At 42.6% G+C, this 25,357-nt stretch overlaps 2 protein-coding genes across 7 annotated transcripts in view; one reads left to right on the forward strand and one right to left on the reverse strand.

Moving 5' to 3' along the window:
* Tfcp2 (transcription factor CP2) overlaps positions 1-25,357 on the forward strand; it is a 45,850-nt gene that overhangs the window by 5,493 nt on the left and 15,000 nt on the right. For 2 of the 6 annotated variants that reach the window (XM_048446192.3, XM_087899299.1), the window contains 8 exons: positions 12,341-12,492; positions 12,923-12,999; positions 14,852-14,957; positions 16,437-16,543; positions 18,494-18,646; positions 19,910-20,020; positions 20,343-20,431; positions 24,449-24,496. In XM_048446192.3, the coding sequence (XP_048302149.1) occupies positions 12,341-12,492; positions 12,923-12,999; positions 14,852-14,957; positions 16,437-16,543; positions 18,494-18,646; positions 19,910-20,020; positions 20,343-20,431; positions 24,449-24,496 (843 nt within the window). Of the gene's footprint in view, positions 1-2,801; positions 2,867-12,340; positions 12,493-12,922; positions 13,000-14,851; positions 14,958-16,436; positions 16,544-18,493; positions 18,647-19,909; positions 20,021-20,342; positions 20,432-24,448; positions 24,497-25,357 lie in introns of all 6 variants that reach the window. The other 4 variants (XM_048446226.3, XM_085678607.2, XM_048446207.3 and 1 more) reach the window with 4 other exon arrangements.
* Positions 4,129-4,865, reverse strand: LOC148119028 (large ribosomal subunit protein uL16-like). Its single transcript, XM_087899298.1, has one exon. The coding sequence runs from the start codon at positions 4,552-4,554 to the stop codon at positions 4,192-4,194; it is 363 nt and encodes a 120-aa protein (XP_087755424.1). The 5' UTR covers positions 4,555-4,865; the 3' UTR covers positions 4,129-4,191.

The raw sequence follows: 25,357 nt of genomic DNA on the forward strand, positions 1-25,357 counted from the left end.
ATTTACCTTTAAAACTAAAACGTGTTTCTTGTAGGCAGCATATAGATGGAATTTGTTTCTTGACCCATTCAGTCCGTCTGTGTCTTTTGATTGGGGAACGGAGGCCATCGATATTTAAGGTTGTTATTGAAATATGTGTGTTTGTCGGTCATTGTGTTGTCAGTTTTTGGTGCTGTGTTCTCAGTGTTGTGTTTTAATCATCAGGGTTTTGTGTTCCTTCCCACAGCCCCTTGCTGTGCTGTTCCTTCCTTCAGCTTGAAATAATGTTTTCTTTTATTTAAGTTTGCTTTGTTGGGTATAATTTTTGGGGGCTGTTTATATCATGGAAAGTTCTTTTCCTTTACATATGCAGATAGTTTTGCTGGGTATATATTCTAGGATGACCTTCATTGTCTTTTAGGACTTGGGATGCATTGTTCTAGGCTCTGCTGGCTTTCAAAGTTTCCGTTGAGAACTCTGCTGTTATTCTAGTGGATTTTCCTTTATATGTGACTTGCATTTCTTCTCTTGTGGCTTTAATACACTGTCTTTATTATGTGTACTCAGTGTTTTAACTATGATATGCTATTTTTCTACGAAATGATATGTTATGGGGATTTGCGTGCTTCTTGTCATATGGATGTGTGTTTCTTTGGTTTGAGGAAGTTTTCTTGTATGATCTTATTGAAAACTTTGTCTATACCATTGACTTGGGATTCTTCTCCCCATCTTTGCCTATAATTCAAAGGTATTGTTTCGTTTTTTTGTTTGTCTTGTTTTGTTTTTACATGATCCCATGTTTTTTGTGTATTTCTTTCTTATGTTTTTATTTTTTTGTTTTTTTTTTTTTTCATGTTCTTGGTTATTTGGTTTAAAACCTCTCTTTTATCTCCGAGACTTAATCTGTCTTTTGCTTGATTTATTTTGCTTATAAAGCTTTCATTCGCGCATTCGCATTTTCTAGTTGGGATCTTGGGATTTTCAATTCCATTCTCATGTCAGCTCGAGTTCCATTCCGTGTCTCTGTCTCCGACTGAATCCCACTCTCAGCCTTGTCTGGTCACTGTTATTGCTGTCAGCCTGTGTTTGCGGTTTCTTGTGTCACATTACGTCACTCCACATTTAGTCTCCCTAAGCTCTTTCTCCTTGCTTCCCCAGAGCTGTTACTTTGTATCTCCTTTAAATTCCTTGATTTCTTTGAGGAGGTTTATGATGGGTCTTGTAAGTTCATCTTGGCAAGCATGTTTAAGTGAGTTTTGGAGAAAAGATCCTGGCTTAATCTTTCACAGTGTTGTTATTCCTGTGATGAGATCCTTTGTTAGTTCAAGCTAATCCTGCTGAAGGATGTGGGGAGTCTGGGTATGGAGAGCTTGCATCTTGATGCTCAAGTAGGAGGCAGAGAGAGAGCAAACTGGGAATAGTGTGGGCTTTTGAAGCCTGCTCCCAGTGACACATTCTTCAATGAGGCTACACCTCCTAATCTTTCCCGAACACTCCTCCAGCTGGGGACCAGGTATTCAGACATGTGAGCCTATAGCCATTCTCATTCAAACCACTCCACACAAGGCACTGTGAGCATATGTTAACAGATAGTGGTCCCATTTGACTGCCCATGTATGGGCGATAACACTTGGGAAGCTGTAGACCACCAGGATATTCACACCTACTAAGAGCACCTATGTAGTGCCATTGCCTCCTGCACAGTTAATACATGCACACCTGTAAAGCTAGCACCTACCCAGCAAACTTGTGGCCAACCTGGAGTATTTGAGACTCTGCCTTAAAACATGGACAAAATCTTTCTGCTTTTCTCATATCAGCCCCTCTCAGATCCTCCTTCTACACTGAATATGGGCGTGTGAGCTGCAGAAAGTAGTGCACTAGGTCTGGTCTAGGAGCTCATCCCTAAGGAAATTCTCCAGCATGGTGGGGAACCCTGAACGGCCAGGGAGAAGTCTGATGATTCTTGGAGCAACCATGTATGTCCATGAACAGAGGGAACTTGAGACTACATGGAGAGGTCCAGCCACCCAAGTATCCCAACAAAGCCCAGGACCAGTTCGCGAGTTTACCATCCTGGATGCTCTAGTGTAGGACCCACGATTGCAGCTTTAGTGTCTGACACTCATGAAACAGATCGATTAATCCAGCTAACTCACAAATTCATAAGAAGTCATAAATTATTTCTTAAGCCACTATGTTTTAGGAATATTTTTGTTATTCATTAAGATAGCAGGGTAAGCTCTATAGAATTTTTTGCTCCCACCACATGTGTGATGAATAAACACATAATGGAAAATACTAAGTTTTACATTCACATATGCGCGGGCACACATACATGTGTGCACACACACAGACGATAGGACACAGTATATTTTAAAATTGCTTATTTTGTTTAAAGAAATAAAACACATAACCATCTCAGAATATACTATAACAGTTTTTTGAGACAAGGTCTTAGGTAGCTGAAGCCAACTTCACACTTGCTGTGCAGTTAAGTCTGTCTTTGCCCCATCTGCCGAGTGTTGGGATTATAGATGTGAGCCCCCATGCCCAGCTTCTCTTAAAAGAACAAGTTAATGCTATAAAACAAGCTATATTTTCAATAAAATATATGCATTTTCCTTCTCTAATGAGTAGTTTTAGCTGGGCATGGTAGCACATGCCTTTAATCCCAGCACTTAAGATGCACAGGCAGGCAGATCTCTGTGAGTTTAATGCCAGCCTGGTCTACAAAACTAGTTCAAGGACAGTCAGGGCTGTTACACAGAAAAACCCTGTCTTGAAAAACTCAAAAAAAAATTTTTTTTTTTTTGTAACAGAAATGTAGAAGAAGAACAGGAATGGAGAGCCCTTCTGTCTCCTTCATATTAGTAATTATATCAGAGTAAGTCTGCCATGTTTCAGCTTCAGCTCCTTCTGAGTGTGTGTTAATGAATATTCTGTACACTTTAAGTACCATTGCTTCAAGAAAGTTTCCCTTTTTGTGTGTTGTGCAGATCCATTTCATAGTTGATTAGTGAGTGCTGTGTCTGGTTTTAACCTCCCCTGTTTTCTTTGTCTCAGATAATGTGTACCTGTAGAATTCCATTCTAAGTGAGACAGAAATAAGCAGGTTGAAGTTCACAGTGACTTCCTGTCCCATGTTTCTGAATTCTTGAGGGCTAGCTGTTGTCAGCCTTGCTCAGGTAAAACTTAACAGGCCTGTCACTCTTGAGTCTCTGGGCTTTTTCTAGAAGAGAGCATCTCCACAGCTGTTAGGCCTGAGGGTAGGTAGACCATGGTTAAGAATTAGTGGAGACCAATCGTGAGCTGCCTTACATCAGGAGGGTAATGTGTGCCTCAGCAGACCATGCCCCGCAGCTTTCCCGAGTTCTAGTGTGAGCCACCTGCTGCTGCCGTCTGCCCAGCTAACACCCAGATGCTTCCTGTTCTCCGCTGTGGAGAGTGCATGCTTCAACACACAGCGTTAGAAGACAGGGTCTCTTGTATCCCTTACTGACTGTGAGCTTAATGTGTAGCTGAGGATGATCTGAACTACTCTTTTTTTTTACATTTATTTATTTCTGCATATGTATTTGATTGATGACAAGTGCTTTTATCTGCTGAACCATTTCACTAGTGGATCCTGAACTTCTGACCCTCCTGCCTTTATCTCCCAAGTGTGGGGTTGTAGGAATGTCCTGCCATGCCTGGTTTATGCAATGCTACAGATCAAACCCAGTGTAGTGCATGCTAGACAAGCACTCAGCCAACTGATCTATATCTCCAGCACTCAACTTACCTTTCAACAACTTAACTTTTATACCTTTATGTTTGATTAAAGATATGCCAGATTGGCCAGGCATGGTGGCAGACACCTTTAATCTCAGGAGGCAAAGGCAGGTGGATCTCTGTGAGTTCCAGGTCAGCCTGATCTACACTACAAAGTGAGTTCCAGGACAGGCTGAACTGTGTAGAGAGACTGTCTCAAAAAACAAAGAACAAAAACAAAACAATATCGATAACAGTATATGTAGCACTGATTGTGCAGAATTAAAACAGAAGTATAAAATACCATCAGTAATATTTACTAAGCACTTATGTCTTAGGGTTTCTACTGCTGTGAAGAGATACCACGACCATGGCAACTCTTTTTTTTTTAGCAGACTGGATGTGAGATTTATTACTGACCATGATTTGGTAGGGTATAGGAGAGCACCGTGAAAGCCCTCAGGAGTGTAGGGCTCGCCACTTGTCCAGGGGACCACGATTAGGAATATATTTGACCCCACAGCCATCAGGAATCAGTCGCTTCTCAACAACCATGTCTTCAAATTCATCTGCATTAAACTTAGTAAAGCCCCATTTCTTTGAGATGTGGATCTTCTGGTGGCCAGGAAACTTGAACTTGGCTCTACGAAGAGCCTCAATCACATGTTCCTTATTCTGCAGCTTAGTGTGGATGGACATGATGACCTGGCCAATATGAACCCTGGCCACTGTGCCCTGGGGCTTCCCAAAGGCACCACGCATACCTGTCTGGAGCCTGTCAGCCCCAGCACAGGACAACATCTTGTTGATTCTGGATGACATGAAAAGGGTGAAGCCTCACTCGAATATGAAAGCCATCCTTGCCACAACTCTTTACCATGTACTTGTTGGCACAAATACGGGTAGCCTCCAGAGCTTCAGAAGAGAGTTGTTCGTATTCATCTGACACCATGTGGCCACAAAGTGGGAATTCATCAACTTTTGCCCCAAGTCAAAGATGCGGATTTTAGCATCAGGGACACCTTGGCAGAAGCGAGACTTTGGGTACGGCTTGTTTTTACAATACCGGTAACACCGGGCGGGGCGGCGACCCATGATGACAATAGGATCGTCGGTAGCGCGCTGGAGGAAAAGAGACGGCAACTCTTACAAAGAAAAACATTTAATCGAGAGGACTTGCTTACAGTTTCAAAGGTTCAGTCCATTATCATGGTGGTGTGCAGGGAGAAGTGGTGCTGGAGAAGGAGCTGAGTCTTGCAGGCAGCAGGAAATGAGCTAAGACACTGGACGGTATCCTGAGCAAAGCCCACCCCCACAGTGACACACTTTTACCAAAAAGACTATATACCCACTCCAACAAAGCCACACCTCTTAATAATGCCACTCTCTATGAGATTATGGGGGGCCAATTAACATTCAAACTACCACAAGATAGAAGTCATCCCTTCACATAGCTTCATTGAAATGAGGTACATGAATGAAGCAATTTGATAATGTAATAAAATGTTTACTTATGCATTGACAGACACCAAGGAGAGTCTATCAGAATGGATTTTCCTAATTTGTAATCAGTTACTCTTGAGAACAGAGCAGACTTTCCCCTTGCATTAGCATATATTAATTATACATGATAATGCGTTTTCTTATGACATGCTCATTCGATCACTTTCTACATTACTCTCCCTATACTCCCACCTTTTCCAACCAGTCCTACCTTCATGTCATGCGTGTGAGTAGAGCTGGGTGTCTTAGCTAGGGTTACTATTGCTGTGATGAAACACCATGACCAAAGCAACCCGGGGAGGAAAGAGTATATGTAGTTCATCATCAAAGGAAGTCAGGATATAAATTCAAGCAGGGCGGGAACCTGGAGGCAGGAGCTGATGCAGAGACCATGGAGGGGTGCTGCTTACTGGCTTGCTTCTCATGGCTTGCTCAGCCTGCTTTCGCATAGAACAGGACCCCTAGCCCAGGAGTGGCCCCACCCAGCTCAACTGGGCCTCTCCCATCAATCTCTAATCTAGAAAATGCCCTAGAAACTTGCCTATAGCTCTGTCTTATGGAGGCTTTTTGTCAGTTGAGGTACCCTCCCCTCTGATGACGCTAGCTTGTCTCAAGTTAATACAAAACCAGCTAATTTACTGGCTTTTATACTTCCAATTTGGTTTTATTTTAAATGCATTTTGTTTAAGAGACTTGCTGCTCTTTCAGAGCTTCTGAGTTGAATTCCCAGCACCCACATGGTGGCTCTTACAACCATCTGTAATGAGATCTGGTACCCTCTTCTGGTCTGCAGGCATACATGCAGGCAGAACACTCATACCTAAAAAACAAAATACATGGGACTGGAGAGATGGCTCAGAGGTTTAGAGCACTGGCTGTTCTTCCAGAGGTCCTGAGTTCAATTTCCAGCAACCATATTGTGGCTTACAATCATCTGGATCTGATGCCCTCTTCTGGTGTGTGTATATATAATAAGTAAAAAAAGAAACCCAAAAAACATAAATAAAATTTAAAAAGGAAAAATAAGTAGGGGCCTTGAATTGTGTTGACCAGGGATCTGTAGTCTCCATCTCTAGGATTGTGGAACAAATGCTCTTTGGCTCCAGCAGTAAAGAAAAGTAGTATCTCCTCCTAGTGTTCACCAGTGCATGGTGCTGCTCTCTGACTCCACCTCCACCTGTGGAGGCTGCCGCCATTTCACTCACAAAAATGGCAGGGTTCTATGTCCTGTTCTCTAAAAAAGTGGTTTAACTTTAAAAAAAAAAAAAAGGCAGTGGTAGTGTATGCCTTTAATCCCAGCACTTGGAAGGCAGAGGCAGGTGGATTTCTGTGAATTCAAGGCCAGCCTCGCTAGTTCCAGAACAGCTGGGGCTACACAGTGAAACCCTGTCTCAAAGAGAGGGAGGGAGGGAGGGAAGGAGGGAGGGAGGGAGGGAAGGAAGGAAAGCAAAACATAAGTAATTCTAGATTGTACAGTCTCTGATGAAGGACTGGTAGACTTGCTCAGTAGGTACAGGCGCTCACTGCTAAGTCTGATAGCCTGACTTCTGTCCCAGAAACCACATGATGGATGGAGAGAACAGACCCAGAAAGTTGTCCTCCCATCATGCGCACTGTGTGTGTACATGTGTGTACGCGTGTGTGAATATAGACATATTTGGGGTAGTTGTACTGCTTTGAAAATGTTAGAATCTCAACCTTAAATGACAGATCTTTGCTTAGTCATGGAGACTTAAGTGGGGTGCCACACGATGTGAACCACAACCTGTCACTGTACGTTAGCCTACCAAGGCCCTGAGCTTTGAGGAGAATGCCAGTGTGCGTTAATGAGGGCTGAGCTGTTGCTATGTCAAAATCCTGATTCCTGGTAATCTTCTCTAATCCGTCATAGAAAGCAGCAGAGCTGACAGACCTGTCACAGTGAGATCTCCCAGAGCCCAATCGTAGTTGACTTTGTTTTCTACAGTGTTGTAGCTGGTCTTGAGAATTGTGACAGTTCTTTTCTAGAAGACTCCATACTCCTGTGGCTTGAAGTAGTCTGCAGGGAACAAGAGTATTTTTCTCTGACTGATATGCCTAGGAAGGATAGATTCCCACCTTTTGTGCTCATTCTCCTTAGGGCTCATATAGCCCTGACTGGCTTTGAATTCACAGTCCTCTTCCTTCAGCCTCCCTAGTACTAGAATTAGAGATGTGTGCTATCACACCAGGCTTTATCCTCTCTCTCTCTCTCTCTCTCTCTCTCTCTCTCTCTCTCTCTCTTTTTTAAAGACACATTTTATTTATCTATTTATTATTTTATATGTATGGAATGTTTTACCTGCATATATGTATGCACCATGGGTGTTTCTAGTGCCTGTGGAGGCCAGGAAAGGGTGTTGGATCCCTAGAACTGGAGGTAGAGATGGTTGTGAGCCATCTGTATGGGATCTGCTGGGAATCGAACCTAAGCCACTGGTACTTTTAACCATTGAGTTTTCTCTCCAGCCTTACTTTCCCCCTTTTAACTGCACCCATCTGGACGGAATACACGCAAATACAGGCCTGAGGAAGAGGAGAGCACCTTCCATGTCTGGTCTTTTCAGTAATTCTTAGCAACAGCAGCTTTCATAACAACTGATTTACAGTCTGGGTGTAGGGATGCAGGGCTCTGGTCCCAGCTCTTGGGGGTGAAGACAAGAGAATCTCTTGTTTAGGGCCGGCGTGAGTTATATAGGAGATCCTGTCTTTAAATACAGCAGACTTCATTTCCTGAGCACCACCAAATCCAGCACGTGTGAACCTGGTGTTTTTGTTTTGTTGTGTTCTCCTGTGGTGCTGGGGGTCCAGCTGGAGCCCCACAGATGCTCTGTATGCATGGAACTGTCTCCAGCTGTTTCTTTCCCACTTCACTGGGCATGGTTATGTGCTTGCCTGTGACCCCAGGGCTGTGTGAGAGGTGGAGACAGGACTGGTGGACCTGCTAGCCACCAGCCTGTCTAGGATCAGTGTGAAGTCCTATCTCAAGGGGATATGACTGAGAGTGAGAAGCAGTACCCCAACCTTCTCTGGCCTTTCGCGGAGGTGTTCTCAGTAAGCATACACCTCATACACACACATATGCCCAGAAAATCATGAAGAAAGAATCTCCACAGACAAAGGATGCACATGCTTTGAACTGGGTGGGCATGGTGGCACACACTTGTAATCCCAGCACTCTGGAGATGAGGTAGGAAGATCTCTAGATAAAGACCAGCCCAGCTTACATAGTAAACAGTCCTAAAACAAATGTGAAAGGAGGTGGCATGGTGATGGACAGCAGTTGCTGCAGTTCCAGAAGATGCTGGTTAGGTTCCTAGCACTTGGATTGGGCTGCTTAAAAATTCCTGTAACCTCAGCTCCAGGGGCTCTGATGTCCTCACCTGGTGCCTGAGAGTTCCATGCATACATCTGTCATATGTAATTTTTTTTAATGCAGACAAAAAGATTGAGTAATTCTTCATTACTGCCCCTTTTTTCCAAAGGTGTTTGTTGTTTTGGGGTGGGTTTTTGTTGCTGTTATAGTTGTTGTTTTTTGGATTTTTGTTTGTTTGTTTATTTTCTGAAGCAGGGTCTCACTGTATAGCCTTCTAAGTGCTGGAATTAAAGGCATGCACCACCATCACACTTGGCTATGATTTTTCTTATTTACAAAAATTTTTTATCATACAAAATCTCAAATACCCAACAAAGTAAACATAACAAGCTCCATGTGCTATTTTAAGGAACCTTAACACGAAATTGGTCCCTTGTTACTCTCCATTTTTTAAAATAAAGAATTGTTTTTATTTTATGTATATGAATGTTTGCATGCATGCATGCATGTATGTGTATCACATGTTGTGTCTGGTGCCTGTGGAGGTCAGAAAAGAGCATTGGAGTTCCTGGAACTGGAGTTACAGAAAGTTGTGAACCGCCATGTGGGTGCTGCCAATCTGTAAGAGCAACCAGTGTCCTTAACTGCTAAGTCACCTCTCCAGCCCCTTCATTTCTTTCTTTTTTCTTTTCTCTCTCTCTCTCTCTCTCTCTCTCTCTCTCTCTCTCTCTCTTTCTCTCTCTCTCTCTCTTTCTCTGAGGTGGGTTGTTAATTTTATAGTATACAATGTATTTTGATTGTGGTCACCTCTGTTTTCCCTCCACTTTCCCCCCTTTCCTTAACTCATGTCTGTCCTTCCTTCCTTCTTTCTTCCTTTTTTTTTCTTTTTTTTTTTTTAATTCAATGAGTCTGGTTAGTTCTGCCTGTGTGCCCATGAATTTTGGGATCATCCACTAGAGCATGGACAACTTATCAATGGCCACACCCCCAAATACAAAATGTATAACCCTCTTTCAGAGCCATCAGCTTAGCTCCTCAGCTAGCCATGGGCCTTGTGAACACCTCCCCATCCATGCTGAAATTTTGACTGGCTTGATCTCCCGTAAGTCTTAACGCTAATCTGCTGAGTTCATGACTGCAACAGCCATGTCAGCCCTGAGGACAGTATTTCAGAGCACTTCTTCGACTCTCCCACATGTTTTCTGTCCTCCTCTATTCCCTGACCCCTGGGATGGGGATTTGCATAAGTGTCCTAGTAGGTGAATGCAGTCACTTATTCTCAGTGCTCTGACCAGCCGTGTACTTCTGTATTGACTATCGCCTGCTGTATAAAGCTTCTGTGACAAACGTTGCACAAATCTGTAAATATAAATACAGCAAAATAGCACTAGGAGGTTCCCAGTGGGCCTATGACCTCACTCAGCACAGGTGTGAGTTCCTTCCTGTGGAGTAGGCTGCCACCATAGCCTTCATGCTGTCATGCCACTGTTGGGCACATTTTCCCAGGCAGGTCCAGTGCCGAGGAAGACGATTGATAACCTTTCTCCCCAGCAACCGCATAGCACCTTCCAGCCCCATGAAAGCACGCCATCAAGGGGGGAGCTTCCTGACCAGTTCTGGAGTGATTTTTCTGTATCTTGCAGTGACAGTATGTGGTGTCTTCAACAACAAGGTCTCATCACAGTTATGGCCAGTCGAGCAATGGCAATAGCCTGCGTTACTTTGGGGGCCTCCGAAGACTCCCTAAGGAATCATTCTCTGGGGATTCCATGGCTGGCACTGAAATTTTTATTTTATAATCTATGCCTCCTGAGAAGCATATGTAGGGTGTCTCTGTTCAAACTCCTTACATTCTATTCTTTACTTAGCTTATATTTCCACTGGCAAACTGAGTCATGGCTGCTTTATCTCCTCGCCAACATTAGAGTTCTCATTCATTTTCATCTTAGTGTGTACATATTCTTCAGAAGAAATAAAAATATACTTTGAGAGTTTTGTGGCTTGTCTTCAGATAGTTGGAAATGCACTATAGTTTGTGCATTCTAAGAACATTTTAAACATCGACTGCTCATCAAGATTCTGAGAAATGGCTGCTCTTCCAGAGGACCTGGATTTGAGTCTCTGCACCCACATGACAGCTCACAACTGCCTGTAACTCTGGTTTCAGCAGATCTGACACCCTTACACACACATGCAGGCAAAACAGCAATGCACATGAAATAAAAATAAATTAATTAAAAAAAAGATTTTGAATAATGCCCACAACATGTCTGGTTAAAGCTTGTAAAAGAATGCTTTTACTACTTACTTACATCTATTTTATTATTTTATGGTTTCTAAGATATTTCTGATATATTCTTGTTTTGTTGTGAGATAGTGTCCTTACAGGGCCTTGAACTCACAGTCCTGCCTCAGCATCCTGATAGCTGAGATTATAGGCATAAGCAGGTTTTCTTGTGACTTCTAAGGAACTATAAACATTGTTTTAGGTGTTTGTTGCCTACCTATAAAAACTTGAAAAGTAAAGATAATAGTATCAGGAATTCAAGGTCATCCTTGATGACATAAGGGAGTTCAAGGCCAGTCTGGTGAGAGCCTGTTTTTGTTTTGTTTTGTTTTTTGATTTCCTCTTGTTGTTTATTTAAATAAAACACCAGAGAGCTGGAGAGATGGCTCAGCAGTTCAGAGTCTTCCAGAATAGTTTGATTCCCAGCATGCACATGGCTGCTCATAACCATCTGTAACTCCAGTTCTAGGGGACCCTACACTCTCTTCTGGCCTCCACAGACACCAAACATGCAAGTGATGCACAGACATACATGTAGTTAAAACACATAAAATAAAAAAAACAAAGCAAAGCCAGGAGGGGGTGTTGTGCATGCCTTTAATTCCAGCACTTGGGGAGACAGAAGCAGGTGAAGCTCTGTGAGTTCCAGGCCAACCTGGTCTACAGAATGAGTTCTAAGATAGTCAGGACTATCTTGAAAAACCAAAAAGAAAGGGGGGGGGGCAGAAAGAAACTGTTTAAGACCATACAGTAGATCAGCTTACATGTTTATGGAGTTGCTGTAGTTGCTTTTGAGAGCAGGTGCATAGCTGAGTGCTGCTTTCACCATACCCAGTGCTGGATAATGAGTAAAGAAAGCTTTACTTGTACACTGTTCTGTGATTCGCCAGCAGAGGGCTGGCCTGCTTGACTCTGTTTCCGGCATCATATGGTGAGAACAAGTGATACCTCTAAGACTGGGCTTACAGACTTATACGGCTATGTCTAGTGAGAGCAGTGCACCTGAAGGGGAGTTAGAGGAGGCCCCTTGTGAAGTACCGTGCTGTCAGGAACTGCTCCACAGGACTTGACTTCTCTCTCAGTGCGCCCGCAGCCCCTTAACCTTGTATTTGTTTCATTTTCACAATTCTGCTGTCTCAGTGTTACCACACCGAGGACCAAACACACAGCCATTGCTATACCACTGTCCCAAATGTCCTAGATTTACATTTTGGAACCCTGGATGTTATTTTCAGTTTCTGTCTGTGAGTCCTTTAACACAGTCTTGACATGTACACATTAGCAGAGAATACTGTCTAGTGACAGTATTTACATACTTTGGCGGGGGGCTGTCACAGTAATCTGTTTGGCAGTTTGGACGAGGTTTCACCAAGTGAATAGTGTTTATGGCTTTTAAAGATTTTTCCAGTTAATTTTTTTTAAAATTATGTATCTGCTTTTGTACTGTTATCAGTTACTAATAGCAGTCATTTGTTTTATTTCAGTGATGTCCTTGCATTGCCCATTTTTAAGCAAGAAGAGTCCAGTCTGCCTCCTGACACTGAGAACGAAATCCTACCGTTCCAGTATGTTCTTTGCGCTGCCACCTCTCCAGCAGTTAAGCTCCACGATGAGACCCTGACGTACCTCAATCAAGGTCAGATGCTTTCTTGTTTCTTATGCACTGGAGATCGCTGGGCTTATGATTGTGACTATAGATGCTCACATGACAGTGGTTAGAGCTGTGTAATGTGGCCTGTCACACTAGCGCCATATTCTCCTGACTGTTTCCAATTCATGATCCTCAGTTATCCCCGTGGAAATTCCTCTACCCAGCTCTGTTGTCCACCAGTGTCCCCGTGGCCTCGGGCATGTGAACTTTTTGTTTACTTTCCTTATCTGTACAGGTGGGATTGACAGTAACTTAGAACACTGTCTGTTAGTGTAATAGGATTTAGAAGTGCTTAGCACAGTGCCTCACTGCTAGTCGGTACTAGTAGTGCTATTGTGTCTATTCAACAGTCTTTCTTCCTGGGTCTAGGTAAGTGAATTGTGATTGGTGTAATTTGTAATTAATTTTCTTCTAGGACAGTCTTACGAAATCCGAATGCTAGACAATAGAAAACTGGGAGAACTTCCAGAAATCAATGGCAAGTTGGTAAAGGTAAAATAAGCAGCCTGTTTTTCTGTGTAATAGTCTTTTACTGATCCTTTTAGTTTTTCCTTTGCTTTTGTTTTTTTTGGCAAAGTCTCATATATCCTAGACTGGCCTTGAATTCTGAATCCTGCCTCAGCTTAGTAGAGTATAATTCCAGGAGTGTACCGTAATGCATAACTGTTGTTTCTTTTTTTCTGTTTCATATTCTTTTGGATCCTTGCCGGCAGGGCTCGGTATCTTTTGTCTGCCACAGTTGACGGCCTGAGAGATAAACTGATGATCTTTGGGATCACAGTAAGCCTTGCTGTTCACATGTAGTTTTTAATTAACTATGTGGCTGTAGGTGTGTACACATGTCACTATTTGAGTGTGGAAGTCAGACACTGTCTTGAGGGACTCAGATTTCTCTTCCTACCACGTGGGTTCCAGGGATTGTCAGTCTTACTTGCTAAGCCATCTTGCTGGGCCTCACATGGGTTTCACAGACTTGCAGAAGGCTTGCAAGTCCTTGTTCAGGAGAGAGTCCTACTGGAGTTGTTTTTGGGTGGTGTAAAATCAGCTCCTTAAGGATTTTAATTGTAATGATAATTTTGACTTGTCTGCTCAGACCTGTGTGATCTGACCTGAAGATTAGGGCAGCACATGGGTCACAGTGTTTCCAGAAGTACGAAAGAATATTGACTTCACTAAATTGAATGCATCATCTAGGACTACCTACCCAGTGAAGGAGACCTGCACACTTTTTGTCCATAAAATAAAAAATTTAGAACAGAACCTAACCCCCAGAGCTACTGTTAATGAATAGAGTTCTTTTTGTCAACTGATGGTAAGAATTTGGGGAACTCACACACTTGGTACAGGAGTTTTATCAGCGCCTGTAAGAGTGTGTGGGGGGGTGGCTGGCAGCTACCTCCACAAAGGGAGGCCAGCATAAGGAACATAGCCGGGAGTAGTCTATCGACCCTCAGTGTTTATAGGTGTATGTAGGATTGGTGAGTGGGTCCTAGTATGTGTTTCATACCTACCTGGAGGCTTAGGCTGAATTACGTGATGTGATAGAAATGCTTCATAAGGCTAGCAGGATGGCTCAACAGGTGAAAATGCTTGCTGCCAAGAATAAAATACTTCTGTCCTTGGCACCTATGTGGTGTAAGGAATCTGTGGTGTGCATACACCCCCACCCCAGTAAGGAAAGAAAGAGGGAAATGTAATAAGCATTACAAAAAGAAAAAGTACTTCACATAATGTACTAATTGGAGGACTGGGAGTCCAAGGCTATAGTATGTCTGAGATCAGACTGGGCTACACAGTGAGACCCTCTTGACTTCACTTAAGAGTGTATTCTCAGTTAACTGTAAAGATGATGTATGACCCCAGCATTTGGGAGGCTGAGGAAGGAGGATCAAGAGTCTGGTACCAAGGGCTAGAGAGATGGCTCACTATATGCCCTGTACTTACTGCCAGACATGCACCCTGAGTTTGATTCCCAGGACTCACATGGTGGAAGGAGAGAAGAGACTCCCTCCCTCATTTTGTCTGCTGCACATGAATACTGTGGTACATCCCCAGATGCACACATATACACCCACCCATGTGCACACAGATAAGCATCCATGTTTATGCCTTAAAATGGAAAGTCGGATGTCAGTCTGGGCTATATGGCTTCTAATCCTCATCTGAAACAAACACAGAGGTCGTGTGTGAGAACATCTAAGACACACGCAGACAGCTTGGGCGTCTTCAGAAAGGCACAGGAAACGCTGGATTGTGTCTAGCCAGCTAGCATTAACTCCTCTAGTTTTCTTTTGTCTGAACTGGTTTTCTAGACTCCTGTGGACTGACATTGTCCTTCCTTTAGAGCATATTTCGGGTAGTGTTCCACGACAGGCGGCTGCAGTACACCGAGCACCAGCAGCTGGAAGGCTGGAGGTGGAACCGGCCTGGAGACAGGATTCTTGACATAGGTGAGTCAAAAGAAGCTGCTGCTTGGAGAACATCTGCCTGCGTCTAGAGTTGGTTTCCTATTAGGCTTCCCCATTGAGTCCTGATGGAGTGCTTCAAGGCTAATTAGCAGGGACCCTGAAGTGGCTTACTGCTTCACTTTTGGCATCAGGATTGAGTAGGACATGGGCATCGAGTTCCAAAGCAGTTTGTCTGTTGTTTCAGAGTGCATTTGCTTTGAACTGTGGTAATATAAAATTCATATATAATATATAATATGAAACTTAATTCATATATAATATAAAACTTAATTTTTTCCATTTTAGACCATCGAATAATATTAAGTGCATTTACTTTGTTAATTATCACTATTGTCCATTTGCAGAACTTTTTTTGTCCTGCAAGACAGAAATCTGTACTCCACATAAATAGCTCTTCATTCTGTTTATTCCCAGCCTGTCAGTCACTTTCCTGCCCTGTCATTTTCTGCTTCAGGCACCTCATGCAGTATTTGTCCTTTGTGACTGGCTTCTGTGAGTTGGCATCAGCCTTTCAAGATTCAATCATGTTGCAGCGTGTGTCAGAATTTCTTTCCTTTTCAAGGCAGAAGAGTGATCCAGTGTCCACTACATTCTGTTTACCCCTCTTACCCCTCACCTATGAGGGACACAGACAGCTTTTTTTTTAAATATTTATTCATTTAATATGCATACAATATCTGCCTACATGTCTGCCTGCAGACCAGAGAGGGCACCAGACCTCATTACAGATGGTTGTGAGCCACCGTGTGGTTGCTGGGACTTGAACTCAGGACCTTTGGAAGAGCAGGCAATGCTCTTAACCGCTGAGCCATCTCTCCAGCCCGACACAGACAGCTTTTACCGTTGGGCTTTTTTGAATACCATTCCTGTGCACATGGACATAATAATATTTGTTTGAGCCTCTGCTTTGGTTTCTTGTTTGTCTGAAGCAAGATGTCACTCTGTAGCTGGTAGCCCAGGCTGGCCTTGAACTCGTGGCGACCCTCCTGACTGTCTTGAGTGCAGACTGCTAATATGAGCCACTACAATCAAGGCTTCTGTTTCATTACTAAGAAGTGGGTGTGTTGGACCATATTTCAGTTCTATTTTTAATCTTTTTTTTTCCCCAGAAATGCCTGTAATGCATTTTACCAGTAGTATTCAAATACTCTCTATATTTGACACTATTTGTAAGTTCTGTACCCAGTTCTCAAGAAGTAGAAGCAGGATGATTGAGTCTCCAAAGTTTCCTAATTTTCATATTAGAGCTAGTAGATAGACTTAATCCATCACAGTCAGTTGCTCTCTTACTTAAAACCATGGAAGGCACGGATGGGCGTGGTGACACATTCTTACAGTCCCAGCTTCTCGAGTGACTGAAGCAGAATTGCTTGAGCCTAGGCAGTGCATCAAGACCCCCATATTAAAAACAAAAACAAGGAGTCCTCAGAATTGTTCAGTGATTCCTGTTATATTTCTCAGATATTCCAATGTCTGTGGGTATAATTGATCCCAGGGCCAATCCTACCCAACTAAATACAGTGGAGTTCCTGTGGGATCCTGCAAAGAGGACGTCTGTGTTTATTCAGGTAAGGCATTGCAGTCGCCATACAGTTACAAAGAGCACCTGCTACTACTGGTTTGTTTTTTTTAAAGACTAAACAAATACCAGACCTGGAAATGTAGCTCAATTGGTAGAGTGCTTACTTAGCATACATGAGGCCCTAGATTTGACCCCCTGTACCCCATAAACCTGGTGTGGTGATACACACCTCTAATCTTAGCTCTTGGATAGTAGAGGTAGGAAGATCAAAGCTGCTTAGTGAGTTCAAGGCAGTCAGAGCTATGTGAGCTGTTATCTCAAACAATAAACTGGCAACACTATGGTGGACATGGCAGTGCATGCTTTAATTACGGCACTGGCAGACCTCTATGAATTTGAGACCGGCCTGATCTACATATCGAGATCCAGGACAGCAAGAACTACATAGAGAGACTTCCATCTCAAAACAAAAGATTCTTGTTTGCACATGAGTTGTGTGCATGCACATGTGCTACACATGCTGGGGATCGAACCTGCAGCCTTCTGCATGCTAACCACACATTCTTTCACTGACTTGTACCTCTGTTCTTCAGGGTTCTAACCTATCGGATTCAGGCATCTCAACATGAAGAGTCTTTTAATTGCTCTTCCGATTTTATACAATTAGAATGTTGTTGTCTACCATTCATTGATTGTAGGTAATTTACATAACAATTATGTAACTGGTAATTGTTCTTTTTTTAATTGTTATCCATAGTTATTTTGGACACGCATATACTTAAAGTTTGATTTGCATATGTGATTATGTCCTTTGGGTTAACTCCTCAGAATTTGTTTATTTGTAATAATTTCAACCAGCAGTTCATTGAATACTTACCATTAAGGTTATCACTGTGTTACTACTTTGTAAATATTGTTTTAAGACTTTGAATAATAGTTCTTTAGAACAGGGAGAGTCTTTGAAACATTTAATTTATAATTTTATATTTAAAAATATCCTTTATTATTTTTAGATTATGTTTATGTATATTAGAGTATGGGTTTGTGCATGAGTGTAGGTGTCCACAAAGGGTTTGGTTTTTTTTTGAGACAGGGTCTTTGATGGCAATAGGTTTGTAAATTTACTTAACTTACAGAGGCCAAAGGCATTTAATCCCACTAGAGCTGGAGTTATAGGCAATTGTGAGCCACGTGATGTGAGTGTTGGAACTGAACTTGGGCCATTTAAAGGCACTGGGACCTGTTTCTACTGCATGTACTGGCTTTTTGGGACCCTACTTTATTTGGATGCACACCTTCCGAGGCCTGAATGAAGGGGGGAGGGCCTTTGACTTCCCACAGGGCAGGGTTCCCTGCTTTCTCTTAAGGAGGGAGGGGAAGGGAGGAGGGGGAGTGGGGGAGCGGGAGGGGAATGGGAAGAGGGTAGGAAGTGTAAATTTTTGAATGGAAAAATTAAAAAATAACACAAAAAAAGAAATTTGAAGAACAACAACAACAACAAAGAATGTGTTCTTAATAGCTGAGCCATCTGTGTAGCCCCAGACTAGACTCTGAGGCCTAGAGTGAGTAAGCAGCCAAGCCAAGCCAGTGAGTGGTCAGCAGGAGCCAAGCAGATCTTCCCTATTACATCTGAGCGTTCGTATTTACTGTTTTCCCAGCCTGAATGCGCCTCTTTTTTAAATCTAGATGAAGGTTCACTAACGTTTTGACAGCTCAGTGTTCTCAGAGGAGTTAATACATTAAGTTACAAGCAGCCTTTTTTGTTGTTTAGTTTTTTTGAGACAGGGTCTTTGATGGCATTTGATCTATAAATTTACTTGCTTACATTTGTAAATTACTAATGTTTCTAATTTCCTCCATTAGACTGTAAGAAATGGAAAGAATTTAATATATATTGATAAATGTCTATTAAAAGTTTTGCCTCTGTTAGTTGCTCCAGAGCGTGGCTGGCTAGTTTGGCCTGTGACACTGGAGCCATGGTGTCACTTCCTTCCAGGTGCACTGCATCAGCACAGAGTTCACTATGAGGAAGCATGGTGGAGAGAAGGGGGTGCCATTCCGAGTACAAATTGATACCTTCAAGGAAAATGAGAATGGGGAATACACTGAGCACTTACACTCAGCCAGCTGCCAGATCAAAGTCTTCAAGGTATCCTGAACCATGCACTGGCCTCTTTGGGGTGGGGTGTTGAGACAGGGTTTCTCTGTGTAGCCCTGGCTGTTCTAGAACTCATTCTGTAGATCAGGTTGTTCTCAAACTCAGAGATCTGCCTGCTTCTGCTGAGATTAAAAGTATGTGCCGCCATGCCCAGCTAAAGCCTTTTTCTTTATCATTCCATTTTAACTTGAGGTGCCAAGATAATAAGTCAACTTGCCTGTTTTCAGAACTACAAATTATCTGAGATAGATTCTGAGACAAGCTCTGAAATACCACTTAGGGTTGTTTACATGGGGATTGGTGTGGGGCAACAAGAACTCGGAAAGCAGATGGCAGGCCAAGCTGCTTCTCATTAAAGCCTGCTGACTTGTAAGCATGCAGAGTTGATTGGTTTAGGTACATGAATAGTTTGTGTTTCTGCTATTTATTATTTTTGTTGTTTTGAGGCAGTCATGAGGCAAAAATAGGTTCTAAGGTGTGACCTCAGATTTGCTAAGTAGTCAAGGTGTCCTTGAACCCCCTATACTTCTGTTTCTGCCTCTAAGTACTGGGACGATAGGCATGTACCACCATCCCCTGCTTTGTCTTTGTTTTTATCATATGAATAAATATATTCTCATTGCAAGAAATTCAGGCCAAGTGTAGTGGCTCACAACTATAGTCTTAGCACTTAGCCTGAGGCAAGATTGCTGTAATCTGTACAAACCTGGGTTACATATCAAGATCAGGTGAACTAGGAGTACGGTACATTGCAAGCCTCTATCTCAAAAAATCAAGAAGGAAGCTGGGAAGGAGGGAAGGGCGGCCATGAGTCAGTGATCTAAAATACATGGAGCACTGCACTGTAACCTCCCTCACTTACTCTTCCCAAGCCTGTAACCTCTCTCCAGAGGTTACTATTGTCACAGTTTGTTATACATGCTCCTGGTCCCTTCTGTTCTTTAATGAACGTGTATGCATAGGTACACATATTTTCTCTTCTTTGAAACATAAGTGGGAGTATACTTTATGCGTGGTTTTGAGACTTTATTTTTTTTCAGTTAGCCATGTATTTTAGTGGTCTTTCTATCAATTTTTCCAACTGCATCAAACATTTAAATATCCTATTTTCAGACGGTGAGGGTGATGTACAGAGTCTTTACATTACCGTACTCACACATTTGTTTCGTTTGTGAGTATTTAAGAGTTTTAAAGTATTATTTCTGGGTCAAAGTATGATTACTTGAATTTAAAGCAACTTATTTCTCATTTCAGCCTAAAGGTGCAGACAGAAAACAAAAAACTGATAGAGAGAAAATGGAGAAACGAACACCCCATGAAAAAGAGAAATATCAACCTTCCTATGAAACAACCATACTCACAGAGGTAAAAGGATTTTTCAGTTCATAATTTTTACTCTTATTCATTCATTCATTATGTGGGGCTGGGATCAGACTTAGGGTCTTGTGTATGTTAGGCAAGCTCTCTATTACCGAGCTGCGTCTCCATTCTTATAAGTGTCATTCACAAAAGAAAAAATAAATTAAAAAACATATATATGTATATATTCCTTTCCAGCCTAGTCTAAACTTGGTTCTGCGCATATTTTCTTGACTGATGAAGATATGCTAGTGAAGTGAGAGTGTTTATGGGAGCACTGACTGACAGAGCGTCCTTTCTTGTTCCCTACGTTCTCCTTTGTTTTCAGTGTTCCCCATGGCCTGAGATCACCTATGTTAACAATTCCCCATCACCTGGCTTCAACAGTTCCCATAGCAGTTTCTCTCTTGGGGAAGGGTAAGTCTAGGAAATGCATTTGGGTTATATTTGAACCAAATATATATTCTTTTATTACATTTCCATTATCAAGTTCTTTCCAAATTAATAAGTGCTTCCATTTGGTTATTCTTTTGACCAATTTTTGTACTGGTTAAGGTTTGGACTCTCCTGAAAAGAGATGGAGTTTTATCTAAGAACTTTTCCCCTCAGATGGTGTCAGGTAACATCAAAAGGTGTCAGGTAACATCAGATGGTGTCAGGTAACATCAGATGGTGTCAGGTGACATCAGAAGGTGTCAGGTAACATCAGATGGTGTCGGGTAACATCAGATGGTGTCAGGTAGCATCAGATAGTGTCGGGTAACATCAGATGGTGTCAGGTAACATCTGATGGTGTCGGGTAACATCAGAGGGTGTCAGGTAACATCAGGTAATGTCAGGTAACATCAGACGTTGTCAGGTGCTATCAGATGGTGTCAGGTAGCATCAGAGGGTGTCAGGTACCATCAGATGGTGTCAGGTGATATCAGAGGGTGTCAGGTACCATCAGATGGTGTCAGGTGATATCAGACGGTGTCAGGTGATATCAGATGGTGTCAGGTAGCATCAGAGGGTGTCAGGTACCATCAGATGGTGTCAGGTGATATCAGAGGGTGTCAGGTACCATCAGATGGTGTCAGGTACCATCAGAGGGTGTCAGGTACCATCAGATGGTGTCAGGTGCTATCAGAGGGTGTCAGGTACCATCAGATGGTGTCAGGTGATATCAGATGGTGTCAGGTAACATCAGGTAATGTCAGGTACCATCAGATGGTGTCAGGTAACATCAGATGGTGTCAGGTGATATCAGATGGTGTCAGGTGATATCAGAAGGTGTCAGGTGATATCAGATGGTGTCAGGTAACATCAGGTAATGTCAGGTACCATCAGATGGTGTCAGGTACCATCAGATGGTGTCAGGTGATATCAGATGGTGTCAGGTGATATCAGATGGTGTCAGGTAACATCTGATGGTGTCGGGTAACATCAGAGGGTGTCAGGTAACATCAGAGGGTGTCAGGTAACATCTGATGGTGTCAGGTACCATCAGATGGTGTGAGGTGATATCAGATGGTGTCAGGTAACATCTGATGGTGTCGGGTAACATCAGATGGTGTCAGGTAACATCAGATGGTGTCAGGTAACATCAGATGGTGTCAGGTGACATCAGATGGTGTCAGGTGATATCAGATGGTGTCAGGTGATATCAGATGGTGTCAGGTGATATCAGATGGTGTCAGGTGATATCAGATGGTGTCAGGTGACATCTGATGGTGTCGGGTAACATCAGATGGTGTCAGGTAACATCAGATGGTGTCAGGTACCATCAGATGGTGTCAGGTAACATCAGATGGTGTCAGGTAACATCAGATGGTGTCAGGTGACATCAGATGGTGTCAGGTGATATCAGATGGTGTCAGGTGATATCAGATGATGTCAGGTGACATCTGATGGTGTCGGGTAACATCAGATGGTGTCAGGTAACATCAGATGGTGTCAGGTACCATCAGATGGTGTCAGGTAACATCAGATGGTGTCAGGTGATATCAGATGGTGTCAGGTGACATCAGATGGTGTCAGGTGACATCAGAAGGTGTCAGGTAACATCAGATGGTGTCAGGTGATATCAGATGGTGTCAGGTGACATCAGATGGTGTCAGGTGATATCAGATGGTGTCAGGTGATATCAGATGGTGTCAGGTGACATCAGATGGTGTCAGGTGATATCAGATGGTGTCAGGTGACATCAGAAGGTGTCAGGTGACATCAGAAGGTGTCAGGTGACATCAGATGGTGTCAGGTGATATCAGATGGTGTCAGGTGATATCAGATGGTGTCAGGTGATATCAGATGGTGTCAGGTGATATCAGATGGTGTCAGGTGATATCAGATGGTGTCAGGTGATATCAGAAGGTGTCAGGTGATATCAGATGGTGTCAGGTGATATCAGAAGGTGTCAGGTAGTATCACATGGTGTCAGTGTCAGGTAGCATCAGATAGTGTCAGGTGACTTCTATGGGAGATTTTAGTTTTGGTGTTTTGATGAACCTTATCTTGTTTGCTTTGTGTTTGTTCCCTTTCCTTTTCAGACTTGCCCCAGAGAGTGGGCCTGGGAATTAGAAGCACAATTGTATAGACATTTTTTTCCCTTGTTTTAAGAATTGTCATGAGGCCTGAAGTGTTACTCAATAGTAGAGCATTTGGCTGACATGCATTAGGCCTTGGGTTTGATCTTCAGTATCACAGTTAAGAAGCATATTAGAAGAAGGAAACCACAACAACAACAACCACAAGCATATAAAAGAAGGAACAAACTGTTGGACTGTGATGTTTCAGTTTGGATTTGTTTATACTGTGTTTAACCTACTTCTTACAAGATTTAAAAAGTACCTTAAATATTTGAATATAACAGTTACTCTTTGGTATTAGTTAAAAAAGGAATACATCTGTCTAAAACCCTGATGTCATTACTGAGTTTGAATAACTATGATAGAAATGAAGAAGAAAAAGGAATTTGTTTTTTAGGACAGGGCCTTGCTGTATACTATTCCAGGCTGGCCTTGAATTATAATATAGCCAGGCTAGCCCTAAGTTCACAGCAGTCCTGCTGCCAGACTCCCTAATCTTGGGATTATAGGCATGAGCTGCCATTGCTACACTATCTTTCATTTTTTGTTTGTTTGTATACAGTGGTCTTTGCTCTGTTTCTAAGCTGGCCTTGAACTCCTGGAGCCAACCATCCTCCTGCCTCAGCCTCTCAGGTAGCTGGCTATAGATGTGCACCACTACATCTGAACCAGAGGAGCTCTTGAAATAAAAGGATTTTTTTTTTTATTATCCTTTGGGGCATGATACTGTCCACTTGGAGGTGGTTTAAAATACCTGCAGTTTAAGGGTTGAGTTTTACATTTTTTTTCTCCTTAACTTTTTCTCTCATAGAGAAAATAAATATTAAATAAAAGAAACTATAAGAAAAACAAAACTGTGGAGATAAATATTGAATGACAAATTAGCACTAATTTTGAATCAACTTTAACCGTAATGGATTGGGGAACCAGAGATATATATGGTTTAGTAGGTGAGAGTGCTTGCTTCCCAGTTGTGAGAACCAGAGTTTAGAACCTACACCCATGAAATCAGGTAGACCTCTCACAAACTCCTGTAATTTAGCTTCACCAGTGCCCTCTTCTGGCTTCCACATTTATGTATATACACTGACACGGATCTTTGAATATACTTTCACAGACACACACACACACTCACGGGTGGATGGATGGATGGATGGTTGGGTAGGTAGATAATTAGGTATACACACTGACACAGATCTTTGAATATATTCACACACATGCACACTAACACTCACAGATGGATGGATGGATGGATGGATGGATGGTTGGGTAGGTAGATAATTAGGTATACACACTGACAGAGATCTTTGAATATATTCACACACATGCACACTAACACTCACAGATGGATGGATGGATGGATGGATGGATGGATGGATGGATGGATGGATGGATGGTTGGGTAGGTAGATAATTAGGTATACACACTGACAGAGATCTTTGAATATATTCACACACATGCACATGCACACTCACACTCACAGATGGATGGATGGTTGGGTAGGTAGATAATTAGGTATACACACTGACAGAGATCTTTGAATATATTCACACACATGCACACTCACAGATGAATGGATGGATGGGTGGGTAGGTAGATAATTAGGTATACACACTGACAGATTTTTGAATATAATCTCACAGACACACACATACATGCGCACTCACACACACTCACAGATGGATGGATGGATGGGTAGATGGATGGGTGGGTGGGTAAGTAAGTAGGTAGATAATTAAATATACACACTGACACAGATCTCTGCGTATACTTTCACAGACACACACTCTGACAGATGGATGGATAGGTAGGTAGGTAGATAATTAGGTATACACACTGACATGGATCTTTGGGTATACTCTTACAGACACACACTCACTCTCACGGATGGATGGATGGGCGGGCAGGCGGACAGGTGAGTAAGTAAGTAGATCTAAAAATGAATTGGACCAGCAAGATAGCCCTGAGCCAACAGTTCTTGCCTGTCGAGCCCAGCAGTCCTTGATCCTCAGAACCCATGTAAAGATGGAAGGAGACCCGACCCCACAGGACTGTCCTCGTACCTGCACCACCCAGCAGCATATACATACAGCAACAATAATTAACCAACATTTAAAAACTAACAACTAGGGGCTAGAGAGATGACTTGGCAGTTCAGAGCACTGACTGTTTTTCTGAAAGGACCCAGTTCAGTTCGTAGCACCCACATGGCAGCTCAGAACAATAATTGTTTTGAAGAACTGAGGTAGTGCAGTGGGATAGCAATTGCTAGCACATGCAAAGAAGGAACTGGCTTCAGCCCCCAGCAGAATAGTTATTTTGTTATTGTTGCTTTGGTTTGTTTGTCTTTGAATTTTTTGAGTAGGGTCTCACTTAGCCTTGGCTGACCTGGAACTGACTATGTAGATCAGGCTTTCCTTGAACTCATGGAGATCCACCGCCTCTGCCTCCTGAGTGCCGAGATTTAAGGCGCAGGTCACTGTGCCCGGCCCCGTGTGTGGTCATAGCATACAGTTTCTTCTGATTCTTCTGTGTTGGATGTGTGGCTGCTGATAGGGTTAATATAGTGATGCATAATTATAGCAGTGAAGCACTAGGACTTTTATAGCCAGTGTTTTTCCCTATGTTGAGCTCAGAGCCTTATGCAGCCTAGGAGATGCTTTACTGCTGACTATATCTCTAGCCCCTTATAGATATTTATTATGCCATAGTTTAATCTATCAGTTTCTATTTACTGATATTTTGATGTTTTTCCTAGTTTCCTCAGTTATTAAAA

This window comes from Myodes glareolus, chromosome 19 (assembly GCF_982192425.1).
Source record: "Myodes glareolus chromosome 19, mMyoGla1.1, whole genome shotgun sequence".
NCBI lineage: Eukaryota > Metazoa > Chordata > Mammalia > Rodentia > Cricetidae > Myodes > Myodes glareolus.